The sequence below is a fragment of the Poecilia formosa genome, unplaced genomic scaffold, assembly GCF_000485575.1.
Source record: "Poecilia formosa unplaced genomic scaffold, Poecilia_formosa-5.1.2 Scaffold56, whole genome shotgun sequence".
NCBI lineage: Eukaryota > Metazoa > Chordata > Actinopteri > Cyprinodontiformes > Poeciliidae > Poecilia > Poecilia formosa.
The window spans coordinates 2,064,189-2,080,920 of NW_006799995.1; the positions used below are offsets into that span (position 1 = coordinate 2,064,189).

Consider the following 16,732-nt stretch of genomic DNA (forward strand, 5'->3'; position numbering starts at 1 on the left):
ATAAAAAAATTATAATTTTTTAATCAATAAAAAAAATGTTTTGTCTCAACAGAAAAGAATAAAAAAGGTAATGCGTCAAAAGATGTAAACCATTAACAGCGTGTGAATTTTATTATTATTTTTTAATTAAAACAGAAAATAAAATTCACATCACACCAAGCTAATATTAAGTAGTTCCAGTGTTTTACACTGTTGGCGCAAAACTGCAGCTCAGAACTCTGACCAGTTTCTCTGCTTTTCTCCTCTTTATTACTGTCTGTCCTTCAGAGAAACGAGCTGCCAGCTGCACTGCTAAGTCACTGTCATCCTGCTCCAAAACCTAACGCTGCACACTGCCTTTTAGTTAAATCCAGATTGCTCAAACAAATCAATCAGATACAATACTACATCCCGTTATATCAGAACAAGCTTGAACTTTGTACTCGGCACTATTGTCCAAACACTTTTATACACAAGCAGAAAAAAGTACACATTGTAAGATGAACAGATGATGACATTCCACATATTTATTTTAATAAGGGAAGTATCTTACACTTTGAATCTAACATTGCACACTATATCCAACCAATGGAAAAGACAGCAAAGAAAAGTAAAATCTAAAAAAAAATTCTTCTTTCAAAGTGTTGCCATCCAACGAATTTGTAAATTAGCCGTTATTTGGTGTCACAGTAACATTGTTTTTATGATGATGATGATTATTATTATTATTATTATGTTTAGTTGCAACCCCATAACAAATAAAGCATAAAGACAACAATCACGTATTTAAGGGCAATGGAGAAATTTTCAGTTTATGATGAACACTTTACACCCGACTAATTTTCAAAGCCTCATGTTGATCAGGTGAAGAAGAGGAAGATTCAAAAACATTGTGAGAATGTTGTTATTTTCCCCCTTGGTTACCATTTCAACAAATTTAGGACAAATGGCTACCTTTTGCACTTCTATATTGTTTTGTATTTTGAAACCTGACACTAAAACCTCTGCCCTTCTGTTATTTAATGCAAAGCCAAACAAAGATGTGAGTGAAACATCCATTAACATTTTTATTGGAATATAATAGTTTGAAACACCTTTATTTATGTTAATTATTATGATTTTCAGCTTACAGCAAATGAAGATATTGTTATGACCCGAGCTTTGTTTCATTTTTGTTTCCTTTTTTTTTGAGGGATTTTGTTTGTTTGGGTGCGCCTGCTGCTTCCTTCCTTTTCCACCAGGTGTCGTCGGGTGGTTTGGGTCCCTGGAGAGGCGTTCTCCAATCCGGTAGACACACCTGTTGTCTATTTGGAGATGACTGCGGTGCAGCATTTAAGAAGCGGCTGGTCGACTCTTCAGTGCCTGAGTGTTAGCTTACTACGGTAAACGTTTCTCTGAGAGGCCCCCTGAGTACTAACTCTGTTTAATCATTCGTTGTGTTTCCTCGTTCAGGAGTTTCCCGTTGCTGTTCTGAACTCCTGTGATTCTGCCGCTCCTGGTTCACCTGAGCTACCTTTGTGGAGCAACCGGGGATCCCAGTGGGCCGCACTATTCTGTGCTCCATCCCTCACGGTCCTGCCCCAGAGGATAACCTACCTGGCCCACGGGTAGTACCTGCAGGTCGCTACTATCCTGGAAGCGAGTTCCCACCCGGACCCTGTCGGCCACCAGCTCCGCCGCTCCCGCAGTTAAACTTGCCTGTGCCCTCCAACGTCCTCCACCTCACCAACCTACCGGTACCTGGATTTTCCTTCATTTCCCTCATCTGGTTCAGGATCCCGACGCACTCTCCAGCAAGTAAGACGCCCTATCATCTGCCTGCAACACAGATTCCCATGACCCCTGAATCCACCTTTAACTACTTACCTCTCGTTGACAGACAGAAGACCCGGTCCCCTCCTCCGAATCCTGATCAACTTTTATTTACCTTTTTTCTCATTAAAATCTATCATTATTCGAACACTCCTCCTGATCTTGTTCTTGCATGTGGGTGCGAAAACTAGACCCTACCATGACAGATATCACATTTACAATTAGAACCTTATCATGACATATTTTAATTTACTGCATATATGTGATTATACATTCAGTGTGTGCTGAGCAATAAAGTCCTTATATAATATTTTTGCTGCCTTCAGGAATATGGTTAATTCTGCTTAAAAATTGTATGATTTAATTTCTTAATTCCCTTTTGACTGTTATTCTGGTTCTACATTGATGTTTCTTTATTCTTTATTAAGGTTTTTTTTTGTTCCAAATTAGGCATTCACTCAAATGCTTTTAAAAAAATAAAAGCTGAAATAAACAATCTTTTTAAAGATCTGATTTCTGAATTAGGAGCTGAGTAAAATTACAGACACTTGAACTTGCTGATATAAAGCTAATCATGGGTCTAACCCAGTACTTTACTGACCAAGCCAGCAAATCCTGCTGCCAATATTTTTATTTTAACATCATCAAAACATTATATAAAAATGTAACCTTCTGCAAAGTTTAATTATGAGTCACAAAAGTAAAACCTGATGCCCAAAGAAAATCAGATAAGTTTCCTGCTCACATGGGGAAAAGCAGATGGCCACTGAAGGTTGTATAATGATTACCATTGTCAAAAATTCTTGCGTTCTGCCAGAGACGCACAAAAACAACATCTCCAGACTCTAAATGTAAAATCACCCCATTAGAAGGATTAACAGAAGAGGAAGCTTGCCCTTCAAAAGCAGTGAAGATTTGCTGCCCATTCTTGACCAACGAAGCAGCTGTAGGATGTGACGCATGTCCATGGCCATGTAGGTAGAACTCAAAATGATAGACTCCTCTGACGGGTGCAAAAAAAATCCCTGTAAAAATTTATATGATTATTGGTAGAATTAGTGAATCATTATCAATATTTTTTTCTCAGGCTCTCAAAGGAAAGCAACTCATTAGAGATGAATACATAAATCTGTGTACCTGTGTGTGAGTTGTAGGCATTCCCAGTATTAGTAGCCACATGTCTGAAGACCAGAACTGTGTCTGTGTTAAATGGTCCGACGTATCCTTGAGCACCCCCAGCGAACACTGAGGCGGAGAACGCCACTTGTTTTCCTGACACAGAGAAAGCAGCAGTTATGTCTTATGGAGTTGTTGTGGGTGTTCAGAGCCCACTTGAAGACAAATTTCTGATATCTTTGGTGACAACTTTTTCTATTCTATTCTCTTCTGAGATTTTGAAAATTGTTTATTTAAATCTGTTTTGCTTCTAAATATTTAAGATAATTCTTTAAATGTCTCACTTATCACAAAATTATTTATTGTTAAAGTTATAAATACCTTGGTACTGCTGCTCAAGACGTCTTACTTTTGTCACTTGCTCTAAAATAGGAAAACCCAAACCGATAATTGATATTAGTTAATACAATGTCCTTCTTATGCTAAATGTCTTTCGGTGATAACGTCAGAGTTTTGTTTGTTCTCTTCTAAATACCTTGATATTGTTGTTTTAGCAAGTCCAGTTCTTCTGTCTTGGCTGTTTCAGGAGTAAAATGAAAAACATTTAAATGTGACTGTTTGAATATAAACCCTTAAGTTTCATACAGCAGTGATTTCTGTTTAACATACCTTCATTATCTCTCTGTAGATACTCCATACCAACCTTCAGTGCAGCCAATGAGGCGCTCATCTCTCTCAGCACTGCATGAATGTCCTGTGCACAAGTTTGTTGATTGTCAGAGAGATTTCCTGCACCTGCTGCCTGTGATTCTGTTTGCCTTAAATGTGAAATAACTTCATTGTTAGAGTCTGGTTGAAGCTGAGCTGTGGAGAGAGAGTGGATTAGCAACAACAATGATAAAAGCATTGTGATCTCCATTCTCAACATCATATTTTGCAGGTTGCCTTTGTGGTTTCTATGATGGTCCGAGCCTTAAATATTCAGAGCAGCTGACTAATAATTAACTAAATATTTTGTATGAAGGTCATGCAGATAACAGATGTTCTGTGGGTTTGACCAATCAAAAGGCATAATCTTTAGTCATAAACATTATGTTACTGGCACACTTCTGAAAGCCAAACATTTAATTAAGTCTAAAGCTTTAAAAACATTGGATTTTGTTGAAACAAATGAATCATGGAAGCAACTGAGTTTTGAATAGTCATTCTTATTACTTGGGTATTAATGATCCATTGTTGCATTCATGATTAATATATTTAATTGCTCATGGTACTGAACACATTTCAGTGGAACTAGTGGTGGTTCTATACAGCTCCAGTATGTAACTTTTATAAAAAATAAATGTGCTTTGCATATTTGTTAAAGCTGTCACTATGTTGTGATAGTATGGAATGACCCAGATAATATTTCTACCAGTGCTAACTAATAACAACCAATCAGAGCCAGGAGGTGGGTCTTAGTGCTTTCATGGCCAGTGATGGGCAGTAACGTGTTGCTGTAATTTGTTTACTTTTTTCAAGTAACGAGTAAAGTAAGTGACTACAATTCCAGAAAAAAAAGTAATTAGATTACTGTTGCTTCCCTGAAAGCAGACTGAAACCGTGGTACTGTTTGTTAGCATCTCAATCACATATGAGCGGTCAGTGGAACCTGTTCCTTCATCGCTGGCCACCTTCCTGTGGATTTTTGAACTGATATCCTTGTCTTCATAGTAAGGATAAGCTGTGAATTATTGTGCAATCAAATAACTTGGATCTGGTTTTGGTATTTAAAGACATAATATTATCATTAACCTATTTCACAGGTAAACTGATCTCGTTCTCCAGTACTGTTGATGGCATGTGAATCAGAATAGAACAGTGTTGAATCATCAGCTTACATGACAACCAGTGACTGGTTTAATACATAAGGTATGTCGGTATGAACTCAAATAAAAAACAAACAAAAAAAATAACAGAAGGCCAAGTTGGCTGTCCTGAGGCAGATCACAGTAGATCACACAGCAATTGGACACGAATCTACCTGGTATCAAATCCACAGACAGGGGCGCTGCCAGGAATCGTGGGCCCCCTGACAAAAAAATGTTTGGGCCCCCTGCGCAGCTGCTGTTACAATTTTTTGAGTCTATTTGACCTATAAAAAGCATCACAATTTTAAAGGCTTGCATCTGTCTTGCTTTCTGTGGTTCAATACTGATAATTAGCACAATATTTACTGCTCATGAATTTTACATCCAACAGTCCACATCCAGTATGCAAGTAGGTTGCTTACATTTTTTCTATTAGATTATTGAAATGTCTCCCCACGGGCAACAGTCAAAAGCAATGTCCAACTACACATAAAGCAATCCAGACTTCTAAAAATGCTATGTAGTTGCATTTTATTCAAGCTGCAATACATAACTTTGATAAAAAATATGTTTTCTCCATATTTGTTAAAGCTGCCACGATGTCGTAACAGTTTGTTATGAGACAGATAATCTGTGAAAACAATCAATCTCCTCCACCTCCTTCCTGAACTACTATTACTGGTTAAAGTAATGTACCATTCTGACCAAAACAACCAATCAGAACTAGCAGGACACTCTTAGCACGGTCAATTAGCCTCATTCACTCACTGCTATATGTGCTAATGGTGGAGAAGCAACTTATCATTACAAGAAACCGTTTATCTGCCATCATTGGTAGCTATGCTAGCTAAACTGAGCATTCACAGTTTGAATCTGCATACTTCTGTGCTATGCTAGCTGCAGCACGCACAAATTGAGGGGGAGGAAGGATGAGCAGTACCACATGAGATTGTGATTGACAGCACTAAAACTCTCCTGCCACCGACTGGTTGTTTCTAGCACTGGGAGAAGGCAGAAGAAATAGATTTTTCACAGATTACCTCTCATACCATACAGTTACAACATAACGACAGTTTTAAACTTTTTAAAAAGTGACATACTGCAGCTTTAATTTCACTCAGAAGAGAACAGATCAGAAGGGATGTGGGTTAGAGCTGCTGCTGACTGACTCATTTGTTGTTAGGTGGTAAAAGGTACAAGGGACAAGTTAAATATATGAATATGTTGGTAATTTTTTTCCTTAATTCAATAAATGCTAGTGAAAAGGAGGCAAACAGCAGTCTGTAGCTAAGCTAATTATGCTAAATGGTTGATAATCTCACACAGTCTACTCACCTCTCTTAGAGAAAAACTGGGTTATAAATTAACATTCTTGCCTTTTTCTCTCTCTCTCTCTCTCTCTTTTTGAAAACATGATTTTATAACTTTTTTTAGCAGCACAGTAACTACCACAATCGTTCATGTATTGCACTGATTGCTGCTGAACAGTCACTCTCAAGTGCTCCAAGCAGGAACAAACCATTTAATGCAGATAGGGAGGTTCAGGGCAAATACGGATGTGTGTTTTTTGATCTGGGAGTGGGAACATAAAATTTGTATTGCTAAAAACAATCTTTGAAAATACAATATGATTAATTTTGGAATTGACAGGGCCCCAATTTTCTTTTTAATTTCTATGAACAAAAAATAAATAATTAAATTGTGGAGGGCCCCCTGTCGGTCAGGGCCCTTACAATTATCATTTTTATTTTTTTTTCTTTGGTTATTGAAAATCAGATATTTGAAAATCTATATTAAAGACAGAAAAACACATGAATCAAGTCTCATCTTTTTGACTCTTAAGATTTAAGATGAGCTTCATGATATATTCAATACTATTACCAACCCTATTAAGCTGTGATATTGAAAAAAGACAAAAGTATGTTTCAACCAAAGATAGACTTTATTTTTACTTTTAAAATAAATGGTTGCTAAACACTAGAGATTTTTTTAAAACAAATTAAAATGTTTTCCAGTAGAGAATTTGCTCTAAAAAACTGGAAGTGAAAATAAGCGAACGTTTATTATTGGTTATCTTATGCCTGATGTTCCTAAAATAAACACAATAACATTTTTAACAAGAAATCCACCAATCATGGCTGCTGAGGATTGGTTTGATGTAATAATACCAGGGAAACAGAAAGTCTAAAACTTCTAACAATGTAAAAAGTGTTTGTTTTTTTTAACTACACTGTAAACATAAATTAGTTGAACCAACTTAATTAAATTGCTTCAACTGGCAACAAGGGCTGGACAGTGGTGCAGTTGGTAGCACTGTTGAATTGCAGCAAGAAGGTCCTAGGTTCAATTCTTGGCCGTAGACTCTGTCTGCATGGAGTTTGCATGTTCTCCCTGTGCATGCATGGGTTCTCTTCAGGTACTCCAACCTCTCTAAATTCTCCCTAGGTGTGGTTGTGTTGCTCTGTAACAAACTGGGCAGGTCTGTTAGAGGGCAACCTGCCCAGGGTGTACCCTGCCTCTTGCCCAGAACATTAGCTGCAGATCAGCACCAGCAACCCTCCCAATCCCAATAGGGAAAAGGTGTACAGAAAATGGATGGATGGGTAACAAGTAATTCAATAAAGTTTGTCCAACTTAATTTATTAAGTTTAACCAACTCAAGTTATGTCTATCCAACTCAATTTGCTAATTGTATCTAATTCAATATATTATGATCATCCAACTCAATTTATCAAGTTTATCCAGTTTTTAAGTTTTAAAAAGTTCTCTAAAAAGTGTATTTGAAACAATTAAGTTCATTGCTGCATTCATATCTGATAGCTGATCTCATGAGCCAAACTTCACCAGGGACAGATCCTCCATCCACCAGGCTGCTGAGGTGATGCAGCGGTGAAGCACAACTCATAAGGAGACCTGAGTGTTTAGCATTGCTGTCACAGGTTTGATTCCAGCCTGACGACCTTTGCTGCAACTTCATAAGTCAAGTTGGTTTAACTATTTTTTTCAGTGTACAGGATCTTTGATGAACTAAAATAACATGTTAAAACATACATTTAAAATTATTTAAATTGTAGCTGTATTTTAAGTCTAATGTGAGTGATAATGTAATTTTGGATATTTCTTTTTTTTTTTAGTTTGTAACAACTTAAAAGTTTGAGTTCACTTTCTACAGAATTTAGTTAAAGAGATTTGCGTTATTTAATAGACAAAAATAAATGATTTGAGTAAGATAGTCTTAAATTTGTAATATTAAATACATTTAATGAATTAAGTTCTAAAAACTTAGTAAATAAACTTAATGAATTGAGTGGGACGATCATAATATACTGAATTGGTCAGACATACAATACAGGACTGCTATTGAACTAAATTTTTTCAAGTGAAGTGAAAGTAAAAAGTTTCCTTAAGTCAATTAAGTTAATTGAACACAGAAAAGAAAGTTGTCATCACTAAACCAAATGAATTAAGTGAAATTAATGTAAATAAGTCGATAAAATGAACTACAGCCAAAAACACTTTTTAGAGTTCAGTTCAGACATGATGTCATGATGATGCAATGTTTTCTTCTTGAAGAAAATCTGGACTCCTTGATCCTCACATGGGGAAAAGCAGATGACCACTGAAGGTTGTGTGATGACTTTGACTGTCATGAATCCTTGTGTTTTTCCACTGACGCAAAAACACAACGTCTCCTACCTCTAACAGCAAGGTGGCACTATTACCAGCATTAACACCGAGAGAAGCCTGATGTTCATATCCAAGAACGATATGTTCTCCATTTTTGGACAACGCAGCTCCTGAGCCGTGTGAAGCATGTCCATGTCCATAGATAAAGAACTCAAAGTGGTAGACTCCTCTCACTGGTGCAATAAAAAACCCTGTTGAACATGTTTTTATGTTTTAGTTCAATTTTATAGTTTCCATAAATAATACCAATCATAATGTAAACATTCTGATACCTGTATTTGGGTTGTAGGCATTTCCAATGTTTGCTACAACACGCCTGAAGACCAGATTAGTCTGTGCATTAAATGGTCCAATGTCTTCACTACCTGAGTCCAACAAGGAGGCTGAGAAAGCCACTCGATTCACTGTGAGGTCAAAACCTGATTAGGTTTTAATAGTTTCTTATGATCTAAACAATAATATGTTAAGACAAACATTTGAAAGAATCCACATTAGTCAGTGTTATCTTCAGAACATTTGTCTCTCTTCTTCTTTTACAAGATCAAATTAAATCCTAAAGTCATTCAAAATTTATTAGTATCCAAACAATTTAAAACTTAATGAGCTTTATTTTTTAAATCAGCCTTATGGTGACTGACAGTATTGATGTGACAGTAAGTTTATTTTTAATTTCACAAACCTTCTCCTTCTCTCCTCAGAATCTCCACTTCGTTTCCTGTGTTGTTTGCCTTGACCTTAACACTGATTAGTTCCTCTGCCTGAGCTGAAATCATACAAACAAAAGAGTCATAATGATCACTGAGTCATCATTGTCATGATTTTATGAAATGATTATATCAGCTGAAACCCATAAAATGCTTAATTGGTTTTAGTTGTTCAATCTGATTGAGTTTGAGATGAGAGAAATTGGTAGGTGACACAGAGATGATAAAACAAGATGATATCATTATTATATATTCCTTTTTGTAAGTCAGTTTATCATTATCTAAATACCTTGGTGCTGTTGTTTTAGATTTTCCAGCTCTTTCTTCTGGACCTCCATCTCTCTCTCCTTGACTGAAGAATTGAAGAGAACAAACTTGTACCATGATGTTATTTGATAATAAACATTTAGATAAAACCATCGCTTATTGATGCTATATCTTTCAACTTTGTTAGTGTATTTTACCCAGAAAATGACTGGTAAGATAGATAAGATAAGATAAATCTTTATTGTCATTGTCACAAGAACAACGAAATTTAAAAAGTGCCGTCAGTCAGTGCATGTGCTGCTCACACTTTACATATACTGTAAGATATCCATAACAAGTAAGTGATAAAAAAAACAACAACAAAAAAAACTAATAAATAAGAATAACCACATTCTGACACACATCATTCATGATGATTAATGGTTATTTTTGATTGCATTTAGTTTTGTTATTGCTGTAGGATAAAAACTGTCTCTGTATATAGTAGGTCAAGCCTACTATATAATTTACTGGGGGACCTTTTTTTTTTTTTTAATTCTACATACACCTTACGCAATAGGAGAGGGCCCACTTTCTCCAAATATATTCAAATGTTAAAACAAATTGAAACTCTTCCTCCCTTCTGGACCCTGGACATTTGGTATGGGTGACCATTTAATTTATTTGTTCAACACACTCTGAAAATAAATTAGTTGAACCAACTTAATTGCATTGCTTCAATTGGTAGAAACTAATTCAATTAAGTTCATCCAACCTAATTTATAAAGTTTAGCCAACTGCAGTTAACTTAGTAAATTGAGTTCTACCCAACTCAATTTACTAATTCTATCCAACACAATATACAATGATCATCTAACACACAGGTGTCAAACTTCAGTCCTGCAGGGCCAATGCCCTGCAACTTTTAGATGTCCTTCTGCTGCACCACACCTGAACAGAATAATTAGGTCGTTAGTGGGGCTCTGGAGAACTGATCTACACGATGAGGAGGTAATTAAGCCATTCCATTCCAGTGTTTTGTACCTGTGGCACATCTAAAAACTGCAGGACAATGACCCTTGAGTATGACACCCCTGATCTAACTCAATTCATTATGTTTATCCAACTCAATATGTCATGATCGTCTGACTCAATGGATTAAGTTCATCCAATTTAGCTTAAGTGTCCATTAGATGAACTACAACCAGAGTGTGATGATCACTGAATCATCATTGTCATGATTTTATGAAATTATTATTTTAGCTGAAACCCACACACTGCTTAACCCTTGTGTGTGCGAGAACTGAGGCAAATGTAGAGGTCTATGGAAAATGATACAGGTTTTACATGTGTGGGGTTGGTTGGACCCCATTTTGACATACAAGGGTATGTCAAAATGTCACTAATCATTAGTTGATTAGTGACACAAAGATGATAAAAAAAGATGATATCATTATTTACTATTTAATTTTGTAGGTCAGTTTATCAATATCTAAATACCTTGGTGCTGTTGTTTTAGCTTGTCCAGTCTTTTCTTCTGGACCTCCAACTCTCTTTCCTTGACTGAAGAATTGAAGAGAACAAACTTTACAATAACATTTAATAGAGTTCAAGTTAGGCAAAAAATAATGAAAATAATAATAATTTATATATATATATAACTTTGAACACATAGTACAGTTTTTTGCCCTATTTCTTTGCATTATTAAAACATCTTTTAAACTGTAACATTTATTCAACATTAAAATCTAAAATAATTAAAAACTTAAATTTCAGTGTTTTACTTCTATATTTTTTGTTTCATACTTTGGTTCTGTTGTTTCAGCTTCTCCAGCTCTTCCTTCTGGAACTCAAGTTGGAGCACCTTGGCTGTTGTGGTAAATGGTGAACATTAAAGTATTTTCTACATTAACAACATGGTTATTCAAAGCAGTGATTTCTTAGGATTTTCATCTATTGGACCTTCATACCTTCATTATCTTTCTTTACGTACTCCATATCGACCTTCAGTCCGGCCAACGATGCACTCAGCTCTCTCAGCACAGCATTGATGTCCTGTGTACAGGTTTGTTGATAATTTATCAGGTTTTCTGTGTTTCCTACCTGTGGTCCAGTTTGCCTTAAATGTGAAGTTATTTCACTGTGGGAGTCTGCCTCAAGCTGAGCTGTGTCCCCAGATGATGGAGATCTTGAAGTTATAACCTTTGACGTCTCCATTTTCAGTCTGTCCCTGGTGGTCTACTGGTTCTTTCTGCCTTCATCCAACCCTTAAGTAGTTTCTTTTACAATAGCTGAATAACACTTGCCAGATTGTAATAAAACTTGAAACATTGGACTTTGAACATTGTTTGTTGTTCCTGTGACAAATGTCGCAGAATTAACAAATCAAATCACAAATAGGTTTTTAGTGTACAGTAAATGATTCAGCAGTCAAAACATGCTTAACAAAACTGAATGCAAGCTCGGCCTGAGCTTTAATTCATTGTCTAAGTTTTATTGTCTAAAACTGCACTGTGCCTTGCCAGTAGACAAGGAGAAATACCACATGGACTGGATGAAGAAAAATAACAAGTTTCTTTTGTTAGAATTATAATACCGTATTTTTCGGACTGTACGCCGCCACTATTGTCCTACACTTTGAACCATGCGGCTTATAGCTTGGTGTGGCTCTGTGTATTTTTCTTCAACCGCCAGGGGGCTCTTTAGCAGGAAGAGAATCATTGGAAGTCAAAATTGGAAATCAAAGAAAGTGCTAATTTTCATTTAGATTCTACAACAAGCACATGCTAGCAGCAGGCACGACGGAGAAATTTCTTCAAACTCGTATGGTGCAGCTTTTAAGTTGAGGGCTATCAATCTGGCAGTACAGGAGGGAAATAGAGCCGCTGTATGTAAACTCGGTGTGAACGAAAACCACGGTTCGGTGAGGACGTAGCCCTCTTCTGCCCTCTGCTGGGTCCTTATGGAAAACCTAGAGTAGTGGAGATACCAGTGGCTTATAGCCCGGTGAGGTGCTATAAGCCTCACCGGGCTTATAGCACCGGTGTACTTATATGTACTTTCCCAGTTATTTTTTTAATTTTTTTTCTTTTTTTTATTGTAGCTGCGTTTTATGGTATTGTGTGCTCTATAGTATGGAAAATATGGTACTTCAAATGATTTTAAGAGAACATAATTTGTAATTCAACAAGGTTGGTTTTGAAAAATGGACACACAACGAGAACCCCCAGATGTAAGAAGTTATTTTGTCCATATTATCATGATTGTATGCTTTTTGTGCAAAACAAGACAGTTTTTGGACCTTCAATCAAATGTTTGAAGCTAAATGCCATGTTCTAAAATGATTCAATTATAACCTCATAAGTGTAAAAAAAGAAATGAATTGATGAAACGAATCCATCCTGTATTCATCTTTCTGAATAATATATCAACAATCTGTTTTTTTAGGGTGTCCATAGGACTTTTCAAAGACACAGTCAAATTTTGAGGGATTATTTCATTACTTCAGGCATGTATTTTGACTGCTTCATCATATATCACCTGTCACACACAGACAAAGAAAAAGAGAGTTTATTGATGAACCAACAAGTGCAAAACGATTTACTATTTGAACTGACTTTATGGAAGAATTGGACATCAAATGCACCATTAAAATTAAATGTATTTATTTGAATAGAACAGTGTATTCATCAAGAAATAAAGAAGATAATTAGAAAGGCCAATAAATTGACCAACAGTTTGTTTTTTCTTTATTTGTGCTAGCTTTCACCAATAATAATCTGCACAATATTCAAATGCTAAAATGTCAATAATAATGTGGCTACTAAGGGCAAGTCAGGGTATTTAAAGAATTATCTTTCACAGACAGTTTCTAACTTTAAAAAGCCATCAAAGCTTCTCGAGACTGTGCTTCAGATAAGATAAGAGGCTGAAAGATCACAGTAATGGATTCTTCTTCGAAAAGAAGCATCTTATCCCAGACCTTAAGACATGCATTTTGTTTTAGAAAAACAATATTGGCTGTTTACAACAGATGAGTAATCTATCCCAATTCTAACATTTGATAAAAATATAATTCTTACGCCTGTTTTTTTTTTTCAAGGTGAATATAAATGCAGATTTTACTCTTGAAAGTATATCCTCAGTTTCATAGCCAGTCAGAGCCACGTACTGTGATTTCTGAGACACTGCCACTCCCTTGTTTTTGCAATGCAGAAAACTGAACTTCTGTTTGGTCGTCTATTCAACCATCTCTTTGAAACAGGATAATAAATGAATATGTGTAAAAATTTTAAGGAATTATTCCCAGTATTTCTTTTAATTAAATCCTGCAACCTCAGCCAAATAACAAACAAATTGTGATTGAGCTTGAGGTGCTTGAATATGTATTTCAAGATACAGAAGCTGATATTTGTCTTACTGAAAGTACTTTTTTTTTTTAAGTAGGACTATTAAATCCTCACATGGTGAAAAGCAGATGGCCACTGAAGGTGGTGGGCTGCAAGGGACCATCATAAATCCATGAGTTAGGCCACTGACGCACAAACACAACATCTCCGATCTCTAACAGCAATGTGACACCATTGGCAGAGTCAGCCGAACCGCTACTTTGATATTCATATGCTATAACGACATGTTCTCCATTCTTAATCAGCGCTGCAGATGAAGGACGAGAAGGATGTCCATGCCCATATATATGGATCTCAAAGTGATAGGCTCCTCTCACAGGTGCGATGAAATGCCCTGAGGAATAATATTTAATTTTATACTTCAAACATCAATGTCTCTTGTCATTTTTTAAAGTAGAAATATATATTTCAATACCTGTATCTGGGTTGTAGGCATTTCCAATATTGACAAATACATTTCTGAAGACCAGAATCACATGGGTGTTAAATGGTCCAATGTCTCCTGTACCCTTGGCTGACAAAGAGGTTGAGAAAGCCACTCGTTTCACTGGAAGACAGAAACTCTAGTTACCATCAGTTTTAGTTGCCACATCTTTGATTCTCAAAAGTGTATGCATGTGAGCTTTTCTCCCCTCAAATGAGAATAGTGATAGGATCTCTATCTGTCTAGGTAGGATTATAAGAATAGGGTCACACCATTTAGTTACTTTAAAGGATAAAAGACTGTTTTTACGCCTTTGTTACTAGGACATAGACTCTCTCTCTCCTCTCTCTTTTTCATTCTCTCTCTCATTGCTTCCAGCAGCAAGGCCAAAATCGTTTTTATTTCTTAACTTCTTCAAGCTAGTAAATAGATAAATATTCTGATCCACCTTCTTGCAGTTCCAGTTTTATTAAGTTCAACTTATCATGTGAAAAAGGTAATGTGAAAAAAAGTCATTTTAACAGGATCTGAAAGGTAAAATTATCACAATATAAATCAGTTTTAAGCGTTAACACTCTCTCGCTCACTGTAAAACATGTAAAAACACTTTTCACATGGCCAGTCTATAGCATAGCTGGCTGCAGCTGCAACATGAGAACATGCACAATATTATGGGTTCTTTCCAATTGTGAGGCCAATTATGAACTAACTTACCTTTTCCTTCTGTCCACAGAACCTCCACTTGGTGTTCAGTGTTGTTTGCCATGGCTTTGACTGTGGTCACCTCTTCTACCTGTGCTGGAGATTATGTAAAATAAATAAAAAGAGGAGTCAAAGAAAACAAATGGTCTTCATTTTATTATTTGCATGAGTAATTTAGGATTAGTATTTTAAGAAGACTTTAACACACACTACTAGCTGATATCTATATGTTCACCTTTACATCTTAAATGAACAAATCCACAAATTACACAAACTACACTGACAAATATGTGACCTCATTAGATTGTAAATACACATTTAATATGTTATTTCATTTTTCATGTAATAGATACCTTGAAACTGTTGCTTAATCATATCCAACTCATTCTTTAGCAACTCCAGTTCTCTGGCCTTAGCTGTTGGTGTAAAAAGGAAAAAAAACAAAAATATAAGCCATTATTTACACTGTCAGTAAAATAATTTAACACAGCATATAGCATTGGTAAGAAAACATTTAACTCTTTTCCCATTACATATTTTTCCAGTTTAGGTGATTTTACCTGATATTCTCTTCAGCTTTATAACTTAAATTTTGAGTGAGAGTTGAGCTTTTTTATTGTCTTTATAATTAGTTAAAATGCTGTCACAAGACATAAGCCACTATGCAACAGTTAGAGACAGGTGAGAAATGTTCAAAAGACAGTAGCTATGATTTGAGACAAAGGTGAATTGGCCTGGAGTCAATGCATCTCACAAGTAAATTTTATTTACATTAAAATGGTTGCTTTAATTTAGTGCTGTGCTGTATAAATAAACTACCATGACATAAGTAGACATCTTTGTTTTGTTGGTTGTGTTACTCCAGTACAAAAATGACACAAAGGTAATAGTTTCAGGTTAACTTGCTATTGATTCCTTTTCTATCCAAACTGCAACCTTTACAAATGTTTTATCATCAACTCCTGCTGTTTCATCAGCACCATTAGCTGTTTGTGTGGATATAAAAGAAAAGATTGCAAAGCAATGATCTCCCCATGAGTAATTCTTAGCATTAATTACTTATGTGATGCATCTTTTTTATGAACATACCTTCGTTGTCTCTCTCTAAGTATCCCAGCTGCACCTTCAGTCCAGCCAGTGAACCGGTCATCTCTCTCAGCACACCATTGATGTCCTGGGTACATGTTTCTGGTGGGTTTGAAAGGCTTTCTGTGTCTCTGTCCTGTGATTCAGTTTGTCTGACATATGAATTTATTTTGTTGTCAAACTTTGTTTCTAGCTCTGCTGTGGAGAGACAGCAGATTAACAGCAATAGAAAAATCATTCCCATCTCTTTTCTCAGTTTTCGTCTCTGCATGTAAGGTTTGTGGTTTCTTGCATGATCCAAGCTTATATACTGCGTAACTCTCCGTTATTGATTATTACCATCCTGCAGGAACACGTGCAGGTGATAAGACCCGTTATTTTGGACTCGCGTACAAAATAGGCCTTTTGCAATTGTTTTACAGATAGTTCTCTTTACATTGTGGTGTATTTTCTGGTCAAACGGGGGATGGTCAGATAAAACGTTTTGAAATTAATCTTACAACATTGTGACAATGTATGATAATATAGTAGAGATCATAAGATACTGGTAGAAATGACACATTCACTGTTAAGACAGGTTATTAAAATATGGTATTTTGGTATTTTCATTTGAGTAAACAGTTTGTTTCAAACTTCGCAAAACTGATTGAAATTGATTAGCATTGAAGCTTACCATTTTGAATCTCAAGTTTTGGACAATTAGGAGTAACTCTGTAG

At 35.9% G+C, this 16,732-nt stretch overlaps 3 protein-coding genes across 3 annotated transcripts in view; all 3 read right to left on the reverse strand.

The window, feature by feature from the left end:
* Positions 1–1,996: 1,996 nt before the first annotated feature.
* Positions 1,997–3,692, reverse strand: LOC103139022 (complement C1q-like protein 2). The gene is made up of 5 exons (XM_016672154.1): positions 3,577–3,692; positions 3,443–3,484; positions 3,289–3,330; positions 2,929–3,063; positions 1,997–2,816 (listed from the first exon to the last, which is right to left on the reverse strand). The coding sequence occupies exons 1-5, from the start codon at positions 3,635–3,637 to the stop codon at positions 2,533–2,535; spliced, it is 564 nt and encodes a 187-aa protein (XP_016527640.1). The 5' UTR covers positions 3,638–3,692; the 3' UTR covers positions 1,997–2,532.
* Positions 3,693–8,311: 4,619 nt separating this feature from the next.
* The window catches only part of LOC107836409 (complement C1q-like protein 4), an 11,420-nt gene continuing 2,999 nt past the window's right edge, over positions 8,312–16,732 (reverse strand). The window contains exons 2-6 of the mRNA XM_016672156.1: positions 10,895–10,957; positions 9,438–9,500; positions 9,124–9,207; positions 8,717–8,848; positions 8,312–8,635 (exon numbers count right to left, since the gene is read on the reverse strand). Of these exons, the coding sequence (XP_016527642.1) occupies positions 8,352–8,635; positions 8,717–8,848; positions 9,124–9,207; positions 9,438–9,486 (549 nt within the window). The 5' untranslated portion in view covers positions 9,487–9,500; positions 10,895–10,957 and the 3' untranslated portion in view covers positions 8,312–8,351. The remainder of the gene's footprint in view (positions 8,636–8,716; positions 8,849–9,123; positions 9,208–9,437; positions 9,501–10,894; positions 10,958–16,732) is intronic.
* LOC103138970 (complement C1q-like protein 2) lies at positions 13,817–16,318 on the reverse strand. Its single transcript, XM_007553389.2, has 5 exons — positions 16,019–16,318; positions 15,283–15,345; positions 14,942–15,025; positions 14,219–14,350; positions 13,817–14,137 (listed from the first exon to the last, which is right to left on the reverse strand). Exons 1-5 carry the CDS (start codon positions 16,284–16,286, stop codon positions 13,854–13,856), a joined length of 831 nt encoding a protein of 276 aa, XP_007553451.1. The 5' UTR covers positions 16,287–16,318; the 3' UTR covers positions 13,817–13,853.